The sequence below is a fragment of the Globicephala melas genome, chromosome 3 (genome assembly GCF_963455315.2).
Source record: "Globicephala melas chromosome 3, mGloMel1.2, whole genome shotgun sequence".
NCBI lineage: Eukaryota > Metazoa > Chordata > Mammalia > Artiodactyla > Delphinidae > Globicephala > Globicephala melas.
The window spans coordinates 78,074,651-78,090,484 of NC_083316.1; the positions used below are offsets into that span (position 1 = coordinate 78,074,651).

The 15,834-nt window shown below is 38.0% G+C and overlaps 1 protein-coding gene across 1 annotated transcript in view; it reads left to right on the plus strand.

Moving 5' to 3' along the window:
- LNPEP (leucyl and cystinyl aminopeptidase) overlaps positions 1-15,834 on the plus strand; it is a 105,866-nt gene that overhangs the window by 81,377 nt on the left and 8,655 nt on the right. Inside the window, exons 12-17 of the mRNA XM_030848306.2 lie at positions 4,769-4,952; positions 6,097-6,250; positions 11,325-11,509; positions 13,002-13,163; positions 14,938-15,078; positions 15,747-15,828. Of these exons, the coding sequence (XP_030704166.2) occupies positions 4,769-4,952; positions 6,097-6,250; positions 11,325-11,509; positions 13,002-13,163; positions 14,938-15,078; positions 15,747-15,828 (908 nt within the window). The remainder of the gene's footprint in view (positions 1-4,768; positions 4,953-6,096; positions 6,251-11,324; positions 11,510-13,001; positions 13,164-14,937; positions 15,079-15,746; positions 15,829-15,834) is intronic.

Here is a 15,834-nt window from a genome sequence, read left to right on the forward strand (position 1 = left end):
TAAAAATTTCTAGGAAAAGCATTCCAACCTTGATGAAATGATACCTTCTGTTTCTCTTCATTTGAAAATATTCTTAGTAAAGGGAAATATATGAAATGCACTATAATATGATTGGTTTAATCTAGAGGTAGAACTGAGCCAATATGTGCTGAAAGCAGTGTCTGCTAATTCCTCTTCTCAACTGTGTTATTTACCTTGCTGCTGCAATTTTAATTCCCGGCAGTTCAGGTTTTGAAAGTCCACACTGAAAATGTCTGTCCTCACAAAAAGTGTTTGAGGACAGTTGGGTCTTCTCCGTTCCTGATGCTCCTGTGAGAACGAATTTTGGTTTAATTGAATTTTAATTTTTTCTTTTCTCAAAAGAAATATAGCCCAGACAGTGACTACAGAGGCTTATTTTGTGCCATATGACTTTAGTACAATGTGTTATCTTGGTGGTTTGTTAAATCTATAGTATATTTTCGTGCATTCTAATGTCAGGGTTGCTGGGTTAGTCCATTAGTTCAATCAAACATAGTTATATGTGGTCAATGCTTTTGTCACTTTTCCCCATGTACATGGATTTTGAATGGTTAATAGTTTTTTTTGCATAAGAAGTGCTGAATGGGACCATTTTTCTAAACTACCTATTGAGGAAATTACACTAAAATGTCTCCCTCTCCCTTCTCTTCCTTCCTTTCCCCCCTCCTCTTTCCTCTCTCTCTCTCTTCCACATTTTATTCAAACCTAATCTCTTTCACTATAGGAAATTTTTATATTAACTCTAACTTGGAACATTCATGTTTCTAAAAGGATATCACTGTGCCAGAAATATTTCTCTGAAACTAAAGGACGTGGCACTGAAATGAAAGGCAGTTGAAAACAAGAGGAAGGAGGAAGGGCATGTAGTTAGGATTGGATATTTATCATGTGCCATTCTCTGCTCTTGCCTTTTCCCCCTAATAAAATAAAGGGGAAGAAAGGAGTATTGGAGAACGGAATGCTTTTGAACAGAAGGGGATGCATGCAGTTCAGCTGCATGTATCATGCTAGCCCTCTGGAGCAAGCTACACAGGAAATTTTGCAGCTTTATAGTGAAAACATATTTTTTGTTTCTGTGCTTTAATGTTTCTTTATAAAACAGTAGTTGATTTTCATAACTCATTGACAAATGTTTTTTTAAAATCCCTATTAGATTACTTAATCTGGGCTTCTGCCATTTAACATTGGAGTTGCTCACTCTTGTTTTACTACTCAGTGGACTGTGAAAATTGAACTGTTAATCTGTTAATGATTATAATAAATTAAAAACATGTGAGGATCGCCTCATCCACATTTGAGCTGCAGGATGTAGTTACCTCCCTTGTGTGCAAAGCTATTATTTTTTGATACCTGTGGTTTTAAGGTCCTCCATTCTGGATCACTCAGAAGACCTGAAAGAGACTAATATGTTGATTCTTTAAATGATAAATTTCCTCTCTATGCTGTCGCTGCACTGCTTTATATTCTGTCATCAAAATGACAGTAATAATTTCAAGCACACTCCCAGCTGTGTTCCTCCAATCTACCATCTGGACTTGGCTAGGTTTACAACATGGCAAGTTGCTTATCAGCGAAGATACTCTGTATTTCAATATTTTCCTGTATCTATCCAATGGGAATATTGCCATACTTATCATTCCTTGCCTCCTTTGTTGGGAAAGGGAGATATGAAGCTCTTTAGTTCTTCTTCCCAAGGTCCTTTCTTCATAAAAGCTCTGTAGGAAATTGTGTTTGGTGACCCGGAGAGTGTTGATATTTTTGCGTTAGCTAATGATAAAGTTAATTTCATTAGTCATAGGTTTGTTAAAAATATCTCCAACTTGGAGCAGCTACTGTTGCCATCACAAATAAACCTTAGAACTGCATTCTGCTCTAGAAAAGGAATAAACCCTATTAATGTAATTAATCTTTCCCATCTGTTGCTATAGCAGCAATAAAACAAATTAGTATGGAGTTGTTTTTAATGAAAAAGACTGATTATCTGATATGTCATGTTAAGACATGATCAGAATGTAAGTCTTTCCATCTTAAAAATCTTTTACAGTTTCAGTAGAATTAGAGTAACTAAGGCATTAAGAAAATCTGATAAATTTAAATAATTCATGCTTTTGAAGTTGATCAACCCTAAGACTTCAGGTACTAAAGGGTTTAAATGTGTTTCCAAAGCATTTTATGTGTAAAAACCTTTATATATAATTATTGTGATAGTGAATATTTTAAAACAGCCTAAATATTTCCAAATAGGAGATTGGTTAAGCTGTGGTAGGTCTTGAAATAAAATATTCTGAAGATACTTGAATACTGCATATGAAGACAGTGGGAAAATGGCAGGAGGTGAAATCTGATAGGTGAAAACGCAGTATAAAATAAATGTATATAGATCCAGTGTATTAAATATTAATTCAGTTAAAATGTTTATAGGAAAAATCTTGGCAGGAAATATGCCCCGTAATGCTTTTATCGTCTGAGTTTAGATTATTTTTCTTATCTCTACTCTTTCTCCTATAATTTAAAAAATTGTATTCTCTACTTTAAAATGGGGAAGAAAACTTACATCATAAACATCTACAAACTTTATTTAGATTTGTTTGAAACAGCTTACCATGACATAATTGTTTTGTTCATTCGTTAATTCACTGAGTATTTTTTGAGTACTTGCTAGGAATATTGTTCTAGTGCTGAGGGATTAGCAGTGCACAAACTAAAGCTCATGGGGTTTATAGTCTAATAAATATTAAACCTTAAGATGCTTAGAAGCATACCCTTAACTATTGTTTTAAATTCACGTCCTCACTGCCAACTTTGAAGGACATTTCTTGATTGGTAATTTTAAACGTTTTGAGAATTCCTATATATATTTTGTAGTCCAGCTTTTGTAGTAATATTTTTTATAGTCACATATTTTTAGCTTCTTGTTAATTGTATGTTAATTGAAATCATTCCATATAAATTTCTAACAATTCTCTCAGCATTTATATTTAATGGTAGGGGCCAAAAAATGCATTATCAATTTTCTATTATTTTAACTCAGTAATTTCTTATCTGTACTTAATGAGACCTTAGTCCTTCCCTAATGTTTATTTTGCTGTCTTTGAATTATGTGACTTTTTTTCTAACATCTTTATTGGGGTATAATTGCTTTACAATGGTGTGTTTCTGCTTTATAACAAAGTGAATCAGTTATACATATACATATGTTCCCATATCTCTTCCCTCTTGCGTCTCCCTCCCTCCCACCCTCCCTATCCCACCCCTCCAGGCGGTCACAAAGCACCGAGCCGATATCCCTGTGCCATGCGGCTGCTTCCTACTAGCTATCTACCTTACGTTTGTTAGTGTATATATGTCCATGACTCTCTCTCGCCCTGTCACAGATCACCCTTCCCCCTCCCCATATCCTCAAGTCCGTTCTCCAGTAGGTGTGTGTCTTTATTCCTGTCTTACCTCTAGGTTCTTCATGACATTTATTTTTCTTAAATTCCATATATATGTGTTAGCATACGGTATTTGTCTTTCTCTTTCTGACTTACTTCATTCTGTATGACAGACTCTAGGTCTATCCACCTCATTACAAATAGCTCAATTTCGTTTCTTTTTATGGCTGAGAAAAGGGAACACTCTTGCACTGCTGGTGGGAATGTGAATTGGTTCAGCCACTATGGAGAATAGTATGGAGGTTCCTTAAAAAACTACAAATAGAACTACCATATGACCCAGCAGTCCCACTACTGGGCATATACCCTGAGAAAACCAAAATTTAAAAAGAGTCATGTACCAAAATGTACATTGCAGCTCTATTTACAATAGCCCGGAGATGGAAACAACCTAAGTGCCCATCATCAGATGAATGGATAAAGAAGATGTGGCACATATATACAATGGAATTTTTTGTGTGTGTGTGGTACGCAGGCCTCTCACTGTTGTGGCCTCTCCTGTTGTGGAGCACAGGCTCCGGACGCACAGGCTCAGCGGCCATGGCTCATGGGCCCAGCCGCTCCCCAGCATGTGGGATCCTCCCGGACCGGGGCACAGACCCGTGTCCCCTGCATCGGCAGGCGGACTCTCAACCACTGCGCCACCAGGGAAGCCCGAATTATGTGACTTTTTAAATGGCTTTGTTTGTCCTTCCTTTGCTAACATAAACAAAGGCTGAGATGGAACACATTTTCTGTAGTTCTCTCACTGTCTTCCCCTGTGCCTCACCCTGCACACACTGCCCCTCTCCCTGCCTCTCTCCTCTAGCCACAGTGAACTTGGGAGCCGGTTCAGTGCATGGACTCCGTGTACACTTTCGCTCTGGGCCTTGAACACTCAGAGTCCCTCTTACTTGGCTAACAACACCTATATATCCTGAAGTCTCAACTTTGATGTCATTTCTTTCAAGAAATTTCTCCTAACCTTCCCTAGGAGGTGAAGCATTTCTACTCTGTGCTTCTACAGAATGCCATGTTTTCTTTTTCCATAGACAACATTTATATGATATTCTATTCACCTGGTTACATTAGATTGTAAGATCTATGAGAGAAGGCACATGTCTACCTTGTGTACCATTAAATAAATGATTGTTAAGTGAATGAGTGGTGATCTTTGTTAACATGAAAATAACTGCCCTGGGAGGCAGATGTTTAGTTTCTTAGTGGAATATTACATAATAATACCATATTAACTTTGAAACAAACAAGGTATCTGTTTAATATTTTTCTTTCCCTATTACCTTCTCTCTGTCTCATTTTTTGGTCTGTATTAGTTGTCATCAATCTCACAGAAGAAGTGAAGTGGATCAAGGTCAATACAGACATGACTGGCTATTATATTGTACATTATGCAGACAACAACTGGGAAGCACTGATCAAACAGTTGAAAATAAATCCTTTTGTCCTGAGTGACAAAGATCGAGCCAGCCTCATCAACAACATCTTTGAACTTGCAGGGTAGAGTATGCTTGTCTTGGGTCTTACTTTGTTTTGTTTTTAAATAAGTATTCTCGAGGAAAAGGACATTATAGAAAAGCAATTCAGAAGAACTAGCATGTATTGCCTGTTAGGTATAATTCATTTTGGAGGATTGGGAAGATATAAGACATATTCCTTGCCTTCAGGGGCTTTATAGTCTATCTAGAAACATCAGCTACAAACATATTGAACAGTTGTATAATAAGATTTAAAGAATATTTCAAGACTGTAGATACCAACAAGCAGGATACATATTTGCTGAATAAATTGATGTAGAAGTTCCGCGTTTGCTTTATTTCATGAGCAAATTCTTGTCAAGCGGCAGGTGGTTTCAGCATAAAGCTTGGTGCTCCCTCACTAGTTTGAGGGACACCTCTGAGAGCTGGAGCACTACTTAGCTCCCCAGCCATCCCACAAGTCACTGCAATGACTTACCTCTCCAGCCAGTCACTGCAATGGCAGTGACCCCATGTATGAATATCCTCTGAATAGCAAGATTACTGGTTCAGGTTGTTAATGGGTCAGACACACAAGGAATATTCAAATGTGTTCCTTCTGACTGCTCTTGACCGTCCTATTTTGGTTCATATTTTATGAAGTGACCTTACATCATCTCAGCCACCATTGTTGTGATTTCTCTAAAGTGGTTAATTTTTTAAATGTGCTCACCATAAATTCACAGCAGACCTTGCCTTAGCAAGTTTGACAAATTCCCATACAAATAACAAATAAAAAAGTTCTTTCTGATTCAAATCCTCTTTCTGCCACCTGCTCTCACCTGATAAATAAAAGTAATTAATACATAAATAAAATTAGCACTCTTCATCTTTTCTCACCTAAAATATTATAATACTTTTCCTGAATCAGTAGTAATTTACAGGTGACTTATATAACAAAAGCTGAGCTATTGTTTATTTCTCCTGCGATGTGTCTTTAACCTTAAGTCACACACACGAACTAATCAAAGATAATATTTAGTCTAATTTTACAGAATACCACCCAAAGCTTAAAATTTAGGTCTTCAGGATCCCCCCACCCGCTATCTAGCCATTTGTCTCTCAGCATACTTACAGTTCAGCTGCCTGTCTTGGCATATTTACTTTTTTGTTCTTTTACCCTTTAGCCTAGGCAAGGTGCCTCTTCAGAGAGCTTTTGATTTGATTGATTATCTTAGAAATGAGACCTATACTGCACCCATCACTGAAGCCCTGTTCCAGACAGAACTCATCTATAACCTTGAAGAACTGGGGCACATGGATCTGGCCTCAAAACTGGTGGTAAATCTGCCTTTTTGCCAAGTTCTCTTTGTTGCTTGCCTTTCCTGGTGTTACGCATGTTCTGTTCAGCACTAATAGACTGAAAAAGCAAACAGTTGAATTCCATTTTCTTCACTTAGTTGTGAAATCTTTACTTTGAATCAAAATGTCATTTCTTACCCTGATGAGTTGATAAAGGGTTAGCATGACATGATCTTGTCTGAATATCAAAATATAGACTTCTGACAAAATGGGGCCACATGAAAAGAAAACGTCTCTATTCAAATCTTGGTTTATTTTTATATAATAAATGCTTGAAATAGGCCCTTTTGCAAAGTAGTGCTCCCCATTCATTTCCTAGTGGTCATTATAAAATGACAGTTATGTTTGTACTGAGAACATTCTGTTTTGGGAGTCCTCACTGATAACTGTCTTATGGATGGTTATGCTGGTGAACATAAGTTTCTCTGCAAAGCACTAAAGGAGCCTTGGTATTGGAGACTGTTTTACCTTTTTTAAAACCAACTGCCTGATCTTAACAGTTGTTATTTTAGACACTTTCAGTATTAAATTGTTGACAGTGTCTTTAAAAGTTTGGGAAGGAGTGATGAATTCTTTGTCTTATCTAATTCTCTGAATCACATTCTGACAACAAGGTTTGCTTTATAAACTAGTCAGGTTTTCCAAGGACCAGGCAAAAGGTAGCTTTCAGGAAAAAGAAGAAGGTGATGGGCCAGGAATTAGATTAAGTCTTTTAAGATTTTGGTGTCCTCACTGTTAAAAAGAAGGTGTTGGATTGCTTTTTTTTTTTTTAATCCTCTTTTCTGCTGCTCTTTCTGTTACGCCGCACAACCCCTGTGATGACTTCTCTCATCATGTGCGAGAGTCTCAGTGCGGGGAGGGAGCACAGGACAGGGGGCCTATGGAGTTTGAAAAGCACCTTTCCTACAAGTTTCTGATCTGACCCCAAAGGAGCCACCCCCCCATCCCTACCCGTAAGTGAGATGCTTCAGTTAGGTGATTTCTGAGGCATCTTCTAATTACTAAGATTTTTATCATTCTTCTATTTCATAAGGCTTTCAACTACCAGCCTTAATAAAAACCAGCACCTGCAATGTGACCTGGCCCATAGTGACACTCAATAAATGTTGAATGAATAAGTGAGTGAAACATACCAGAAACAAGTACATTTCGGTGCTTATTATATTCTGCACACCCTGCTTAGTGCTTAATGCAGATTACCTCATTTAATCCTCACACAATGCCAAATAGATATTTCTACCCCCGTTACATAGATGAGAAACTAAATAAATTCCCCAGAGTCACTTACCTAGTAAATGATAAAGCTGAGATTCAAACCCAGATTACTTTCATTCCAGACCCTGCTCTTTGTGTTATATGGCTGTATTTTGTTTTAGCAATGTCTTCTTTCAGAGGATACCCTTTTATTGGAAAAATCAAAGCCGTTTCTTGCTATCTTTTTTTCCCCTTTTTTAAACTGATATTTTAAATCAAACTAGTTTGAAGTCTTGTTAAAGTTCATGATGGCAGAAGCCACTCTTCTGCCTGCCTCTCTCCATTAACTCTGTTGAGGGCCTGGTGTCAGGAAGCACTTGATACTCAGGCTGTCCCTGTGCTGAGAACACAGATGCTGAACTCAGTTCAAGGAGTTAGATCTTTTGAATATTTTCCTACTGTGACACCCAGCTAACTCTGCATCTTCATCCCAAATGATGATTTCCAGTTTCCTGGGCAGGTATGTGTTTATTCAGAACATAGCAGAATATACATAACCCCAGTCCATGGGATTAGTGGTTAGAGGGCAAGGGCAGGAGGCTTAGTATGTGTTTGTAAGACCCTTACTGCTGGAGGTCTTCGTGCACTGATTGTTAGTTAAAAGTCATGTTAGCTTTAATTCAAGAGGGAGAAACTGTATCTTTAAAATTCTTATTCTAATCTTAGGGCATTCTAGTAGCATTAAAATTCTTAAAATATGAAATCTGACAGACCATAGATGAGATTAGAATGGCAGACCTTTCTGAGACCTTAGATCCAATCTTCAAATAGTATTTGTAATTAAGACTGATGTCTAATTAATTTTTTAAGTCAGTGTCACCAGAGCATTGTGTACATTTATTGGTCACTGTGTTATTTAGGCTGCACAGACCCACATAACATATATTACCCATATATCACATTTTGTGATGTCTGCTGTGGTGTGTGGTGGGTAGAGTCTGGAAGCACATTTGAGTTGTGTCAAATTGTTCACATCTGATGCTAAAATCTGATCTCAGTCATATTCCCGTTTCATCACTTATAACTCTGTCATTCTTTTACATATGAGGGCTTGGTGGGATAATCCTTTTGCAATAAAAGCTGACACTTCACTTTTAAGAAGCTCAGTTGACCCAAGAAAGAACTCCCTGGGAACATCAGTGTAAAATTAAAGCAGTAAATCAAAACGTAATATATAACATAAGTGTCAGCATCTTGCCCTGTGTTTTATTTTTAAAACCATTTTGTGTTATTGTTGTTGCATATTATTGCATGTACATAGCTTATATCACTCATGAATTTTATTCCCTCTCCCTACCATCTTCACTTTATGAAATCAGAGGATTGAATTCTATTGTTTAATGAAGTTAAATTTCAAAAAATTAATGCAGAACCAGGGAAAAACAGGTTTAATTTTATTTCTAAAAAGGAAAGATAATTTGAAGCACTTGCTGTGATTTATTAATATTAAAAATATAACCTGAATCACTTACAAAAAGATTTTATAATCCAAATTTTCTAAAAACAGAATTATTCTTTTTTTAAATACAATCTTTTACTCTTTTATGTTATCATTTGAAATATTTTTTTCAAATGATAAAAATGATCCAGCTTGCAGGACATTAGTTCCCCGACCAGGAATTGAACCAGGGCCGCCGTGGCAGTGAAAAACGCCAAGTCCTAACCACTGGACCGCCAGGGAATTCCCCTGAGATATATTTAAAATCAACTGTTTGGGGACTTCCTCTTGACTCTTTGGTACAGGGTATAAGTAGTAAAGTTATACCCCGTAATTCCAATGGAGTAACTGCTCAGGAATTTAGCATCTTCAAGTGTCAGGTTTCCCATACTTCCAGTACTTTAAAGTTCTGTTTTTCCCCACTGGCTTCTTTGTTTTAGTAAACTCTTAAGGATCATTGCCATTTTTCTCCACTGAATTTTTTTTAATGGTATTGTAAGTATGGAACTTTTCTCTCTCTCTCTCTCTCTCTCTCATTCTTCCTTTGTTTCTTTTTGACAGTTATGAGTAGCTTTTACATTTCTTTTCTGCATCATAATGCTATCATGAAGCCATTGAGAAAGTCAGGACAGTGGAAGACAACATGTGCCAGTGCAGTCATGTGTACCCAGCAGGATCTCCTGCATTGCTTTTATGTTCCTTGCACTATCAGTCAGCATGGCAAGTATTTTTCCACTTCACATCTTCCCAATGACTGGCAGGCTTTGTTACTCACACGTTCCACAAGGTGTCTGTTCTCTATTTCATTGCTTTTGAAGCAAACAAACAAAAGGGAGTTTGAGTCCGTCTTCTTGTACAGATTCTTTTTTCCATTCTCATAGTCAGATCCACAAGAGACTTATTCAGAGAAGGTCTGGTGAGAAAATGGCCTCAGCAGTTTAAAACTCTCCAACTAGGATTCCTTTTAACTATTGACAGAGGCACTCTAGAAGAATATTATGCTCTGTGAGGAGCCTGAACTAATTTGGGGGTGTTAAGAGGTGTTGTATGTGGTCATCTGTGGCACTTGACTACTTGAGATGAGACATGGCAGTGATGGTGTTAGAGTACCAGTGGGAGGAGACCCTCCTGTGCCGAGAACCCTGTGGGCTGGGATGCCTCTAAATTGTTTTCGTTTTGAGTCTCCTTATTTGTAGCCATGAAGGTTTTCTAAAAAAATACCTATCAGCATTTTTATATTAGAATTTTTGTTCCTTTTAGTGACATTCATAAATGCATATTTTATATGGTGATTTTTTTAAATCCCCTGTGTCCTCACTCCTCCCCCCTGCACCACAACTTGGAATATGGAAATAGTTCCACATACTATGAACAGCTTCCACACTTTTGTTCTGAGAAGAGATGAAAAAGAAATAAGATATCTGTTGGTTTCTTAATACCACAAGTATATATTTAAGAATGATATCTCATTCAGAAGTAATTATAACAATGGACTTAATAGTAGATGATTCCATTGAATAACTGTTAATTTTCTTAAGTGTGATAAGGTATTATGGTTACATAGGGGAATTGCATGCTGAAGTATTTATAAATGAAATATCATGATATCTATAACTTACTTTCATATAGTTGAGCTAAAACCAGAAAAATATGTGTGTATGTGTTGCTATACACAAATGTAAGAATGTTAAAAAAGAAAACAGTGAATCTACCATATGGGTATTAATTTTACTATTCTTGCGGCTTTCCTGTAGGTTTGAAATTTTTTTAAATAAAAAGTTGGGGAAGGAGAAAAATAACTATAAACAACTATTCTTCCCTGCAGGCCTCATTTTCTTGCTAATTTGATTAGATTAATTTGTTATAGCATCAAACTAGATGATATTTTAAATATTCCTTTAACACTGGATTCAGAAACATTTAAGCGTCTACCCATCAGTAAAGAAGTATATTTTTCTCTCACTGCTGAATGGATTTATGGATTCTGAAGTCACGAGGTCAGGAAGTTCCAGCTTCCTTCCAGCAGTGGTGATAGGTGATACTTTTTGGCAGGAAAATAACTTCTAGCTGAGTATACACAGAAGAAAGGTTCCCTACTGCACGGAAGTCATTAATTCTCTCTGTCTTATGTCATTAAGTCCACCTTGGCTATAGCAACCTTATTTATGGCCTTAGTTATTGAAGGGTTCTATCCCAGCTGTATGTGGACTTCATATGTCTGTTGATATTTAGTGAGTAATGCCTGTGTCCCCCTTTTTTTCCTCTTTGGTTGAGTGTTGGGAAAAAAGAGACCTAGTTGTCCTGATTTTTCTGGTTGTCCTAATTATGATCGCTCTGTTACAATCCATTCTGTCTCCCTAGACCAAGGTATTTAAATTGCTTCAAAGGCAAATCCAACAGCAGACGTGGACTGATGAGGGCAGCCCATCTGTTCGGGAACTGCGATCAGCCTTGCTAGACTTTGCTTGCACCCACAGCCTGGAGAACTGCAGCACTGCCGCCATGAAGCTGTTTAACGACTGGGTGGCATCCAATGGAACTCAGAGGTGATGTGCGCGTCCACTCAAATGACCTCGCTTTCTCTTCTGTGCCCTACATCGTATACTGAAACCAGGACCTCTGCGTCCTGGGTCATAAATGTTATACAACAGTGCTGATGTAGGTGAACTCTATGTACCTGATTCTCAAGCACGACTGTTTGTGTGTGTGTGTGTGTGTGTGGTAAAGTACATATAACATAAAGTTTAATATCTTAACAATTTTTAAGTGTACGGTTCAGTAGTGTAAGTATATTCACACTGTTGTGCAATAGATCTCCAGAATTATTTCATCTTGCAAAACTGAAACCCTTTACCCAAACAGCAGTTCCCCATTTTCCCCCAACTCTGGCCCTTGACAGCCACCATTCTACCGTCTGTTTTAGGAGTTTTACTGCTCTAAATACCTCATATAAGTGAAATCATACAGTATGTGTCTTTTTGTGACTGGTTTATTTCACTTAACATAATGTCCTTAAGACTCATCCATGTTATAGCATATGTCAGAATTTCCTTTCTTTTTAAGGCTGAATAATCCATTGTATGTATGTACCACATTTTGTTCATCCATTCATCCATTGATAGACATTTGGGTTGCTTCCACCTTCTGGCTGTTGTGAATAATGCTCTATGAACATAGGTGTACAAATACCTCTTTGTTCAGTTCTTTCATATATTGTATATACCTAGAAGTGGTATTGCTGAATCATATGGTAGTTTCATTTTTAATTTTATAAGAACCCCCATAATGTGTTCCATAGGGACTGCGCTGTTTTACATTCCTACCAACAGTGCACAAGGGTTCCAGTTTCTCCACATCCTCACAGATATTTATTCTCTGGGTTCTTGATGGCAGCTCTCCTAATGGGTGCGAGGCGTCAAACAAATCTCTTTTAGGAGTAAAACACAGCAGGTGGAGTTAGCAGTTAGTAGAAATGTTTTTGATGATGATTGGTTCTCTCCAGGTACCTTACTGGGCATTATGGGAAAAGATTCAAGCATCAGGTGGGGTATTTGGGTAACCCGTTGAAGCCCTCTTCAGCTCTGAGATCTTAATAAGGCAGCAAACTGTGCTTCGACCCCTCTTCTCACCCCTCCTGCTACATTTGCTGCTGTATTTCGACGATGGGACTTACCACACTGTATTATGATGTATATATTTACTGTTCTGTACTTGGTGATAGCCTGTGAGTTCCTGAGGGCAGAGACTGTGTCTCCTTCTTCTTCCCCTCCACAGTGTCCAGCCAGTTGCTTGCCTGGTTCTTTGTGGGTACACAGTGAATAATTATTATATTAAATTGAATTGATATTCTTTTAGTCACACCACTAAGAAAGTAGCAGCCACTGAATTAATCATTTTCTTGACAATTAATTGTACAGTAAAGACTGTTATTATTACCTGCTCTGTACCCCAGAACACTACCACTAGTCAATTCCTTGCCTTTGTATTCAGGTGGTTTTTTTTTCTTGTTCTTCTCATATTTGACCACCTCTCTTACAGCCTACCCACTGATGTCATGACGACTGTGTTCAAGGTTGGAGCGAAAACTGAGAGAGGCTGGTCATTCCTCTTAAGCAAATATGCCTCTGTAGGCTCCGAAGCAGAGAAGAATAAAATACTTGAAGCTCTTGCCAGCTCAGAGGATGTACGGAAACTTTACTGGTATGAAACCACCAAAGGAATATGATCTATAGAAACCAAAAGCATAAAAGCACCATGCTCCTCCGGTGGGGATCCCCCTTTTCCTCCCTTTGCTCACAGGCCGGACCTGACTTGGACAGTACGGTGAGGAGCCTGCATGTGCAGGGCTTTGTCTCAGGGATCGGTCCTGTACCCATAGGAGGCAGTGCTTTGCCCAGAAGAGACTGGAGATGCCAAGAGTCACAGCCCTGCTTTCTCCTTAAAAACGTCTTCATCCCCTTGGCGTGTTGTCTTTAATTCCACAGTTAGTGCTTCGTTCTTTTTGGTCAAGGCATTGTTCTGTCGCAGCTGTCATTTTGAAAATGCAGACACTTCAGAAAAAGGTGCCATGTAAAAGCTGATAGGTTACACCTTCATGCGAGTTTGTCAGGCTTTTCCTTTTTAAGTACTCAGCTGATGAAGACCTGAAAATGGAAGCTTCACATGGGGAAAGAAGGGCAGTGAGTAGGGCCTCCCGACAGGAAGAACAGTCAGTGGCAGGGGAGAGGAGCTCTGAGTAGCCTAGAGAAATAGGAAGTATCTCGAAAGAAAGTCAGTGCCAGGAAGGGGTGGAGGGAGGCACTTGGGTCTCGTTGCTTCTCTTGTATAATTTTGCTCATATAAATCATAATAATGTCCCAGAGATGTCTTCAGCACCTGCCCAGATCCACTTTCCAAAGGATACACTATAAATGGTCATTTTCTTTAAAGTAGTAGCCAGCCTCTGACCCAAACAAATAGAGAAAAGGTTTTTGTTTTTAAATTAGTAATAATTTTGTTTTAGACTATTAATAACTGATAAATTTCCACAAGAAAGTATGTAAACAGTACCTAAGAAAATGGTGTAAAACGTGAAAGTATCTCTTGTTTGATCCTTTACTTGTTTTTATCCTCTCCTCTGTTAACAGTGTCAGTCCTGGTCTGAGTATTTATAGGTTTATACTATACCCAGTGTTTTGTGATGTTCTTTTTAGTGAATGATCAGTCTTTGAGATCTACCATAAAGCCTACTTCATTTTTTTATAGCTGTGTATTATTCCATAACATGGCTCTATCATAGTTTATTAATCCATCACATCTCAATGAGCATTTGGGTTTTTTTCCCTATTAAAAATACTGCTGCATTCTTTTAGGGGTATGTGTTTTCTGACTATAAGCAGATATTATCACATAGTAAATGCTTACATTCAAATGCCCAGCTTTAATATTTATTAGCTGTGTAACTGGGGCAATTACATAACCTCAGCTTCTTAAACTGTAAAATGTGGATAGGTAGTAATGACCTATTTCAAGCACTGTTATTCAATAATTTAGAACATTATCTAGTACACATGAAGTATCAGTAAATTTATTGAGTGTATTCTGAAATGTATCTTCATTTTCATATGACAGCCCAGTTTTTTAAGAGTAATAAGATACCTCCCTATTCAAATCAAATAGTTTTTTAACAGAAAAAAATACTAGTCTTCAGAATTATAATAAATTCTACTAGAATTTATTTCCTAAATGTCCTTATTACATCAAGAGCTATTTATTACTATGTGACAGTACATTAAACTGCTTATCTCATTGGTGAGTTTTTCCTCCATTTAAAAAAAATGACAAGTTTTCACTCTATTAATGAATCTTAGACTAACCCCAAACTTATATCCCTTGCATTGCCATAGAGCTTTAATTAGGAGACCAGTATTAATTTAAATTCAGTCATCACTTCATCATGAATAATTTTGGAAGCTAAATCTGCTTTGCTCTTCAGGTTAATGAAAAGTAGCCTCGATGGAGATACCATCCGAACACAAAAGCTGTCATTTATCATTAGAACAGTGGGCCGGCATTTTCCTGGACACTTACTGGCGTGGGATTTTGTCAAAGAGAACTGGAGTAAGCTTGTACAGAAGTAAGTTTCTCGAAGAATCCCTAATTTTTAGTGTTCGCGGGCTCTGCATTTGAAAACAGTTCCCAGGGTTGTACTGGTTCACAAGAGTTACGTGTTGCTGTGAGAGGAAAAATGCTTCAGTTCTAGTTTAACTAAACACCCAGAAATCCGTAAACATAATTCCGTAATTCCATGGCAGGAGTCATGTAACAGTGGTGTTCCATAGAAGTTCCACTGGTGCTAATCAAGCCCAACCTTGCTCCCCGCCGGCTCACTTAGCTTGGCCTGGCCACGGACTCTTTCAGAATAGCTGTTTAGTTACATGTGTTGAAAATACCTCCTCACTACCAGAGGATTGGTTAGGAGCTCACACCCAGCTCAATAGCACATGTAGCTCATTTTTTCCTTTAAATCAATAATGACACCTTCTGGGTGTCTGATGTGATTTTTGAGGAGAAAATGGGCCGAGAATTTCTCTGGAACTCCTTCTGCCCACTCTTTCCTCCCACTGGCAGAGGTGTGTATGGGATGACTCCTGATGTACTGAGCTGCCGTTCCCAGGGGCAGGACTCCTCTCTGCCTTGGGCATGTATAGCTTACATTAAGCATTTCCTTTGCACTCAGGAGCTTTGCTTACCAGCAACTGACTCATTTTTTTGCTTTTCACCCTTATGTTTGTGTTGCTTCAGGTTCCATCTGGGGTCCTATACCATACAAAGTATTGTTGCTGGATCAACTCACCTGTTTTCAACAAAGGCACATTTATCTGAGGTTGGT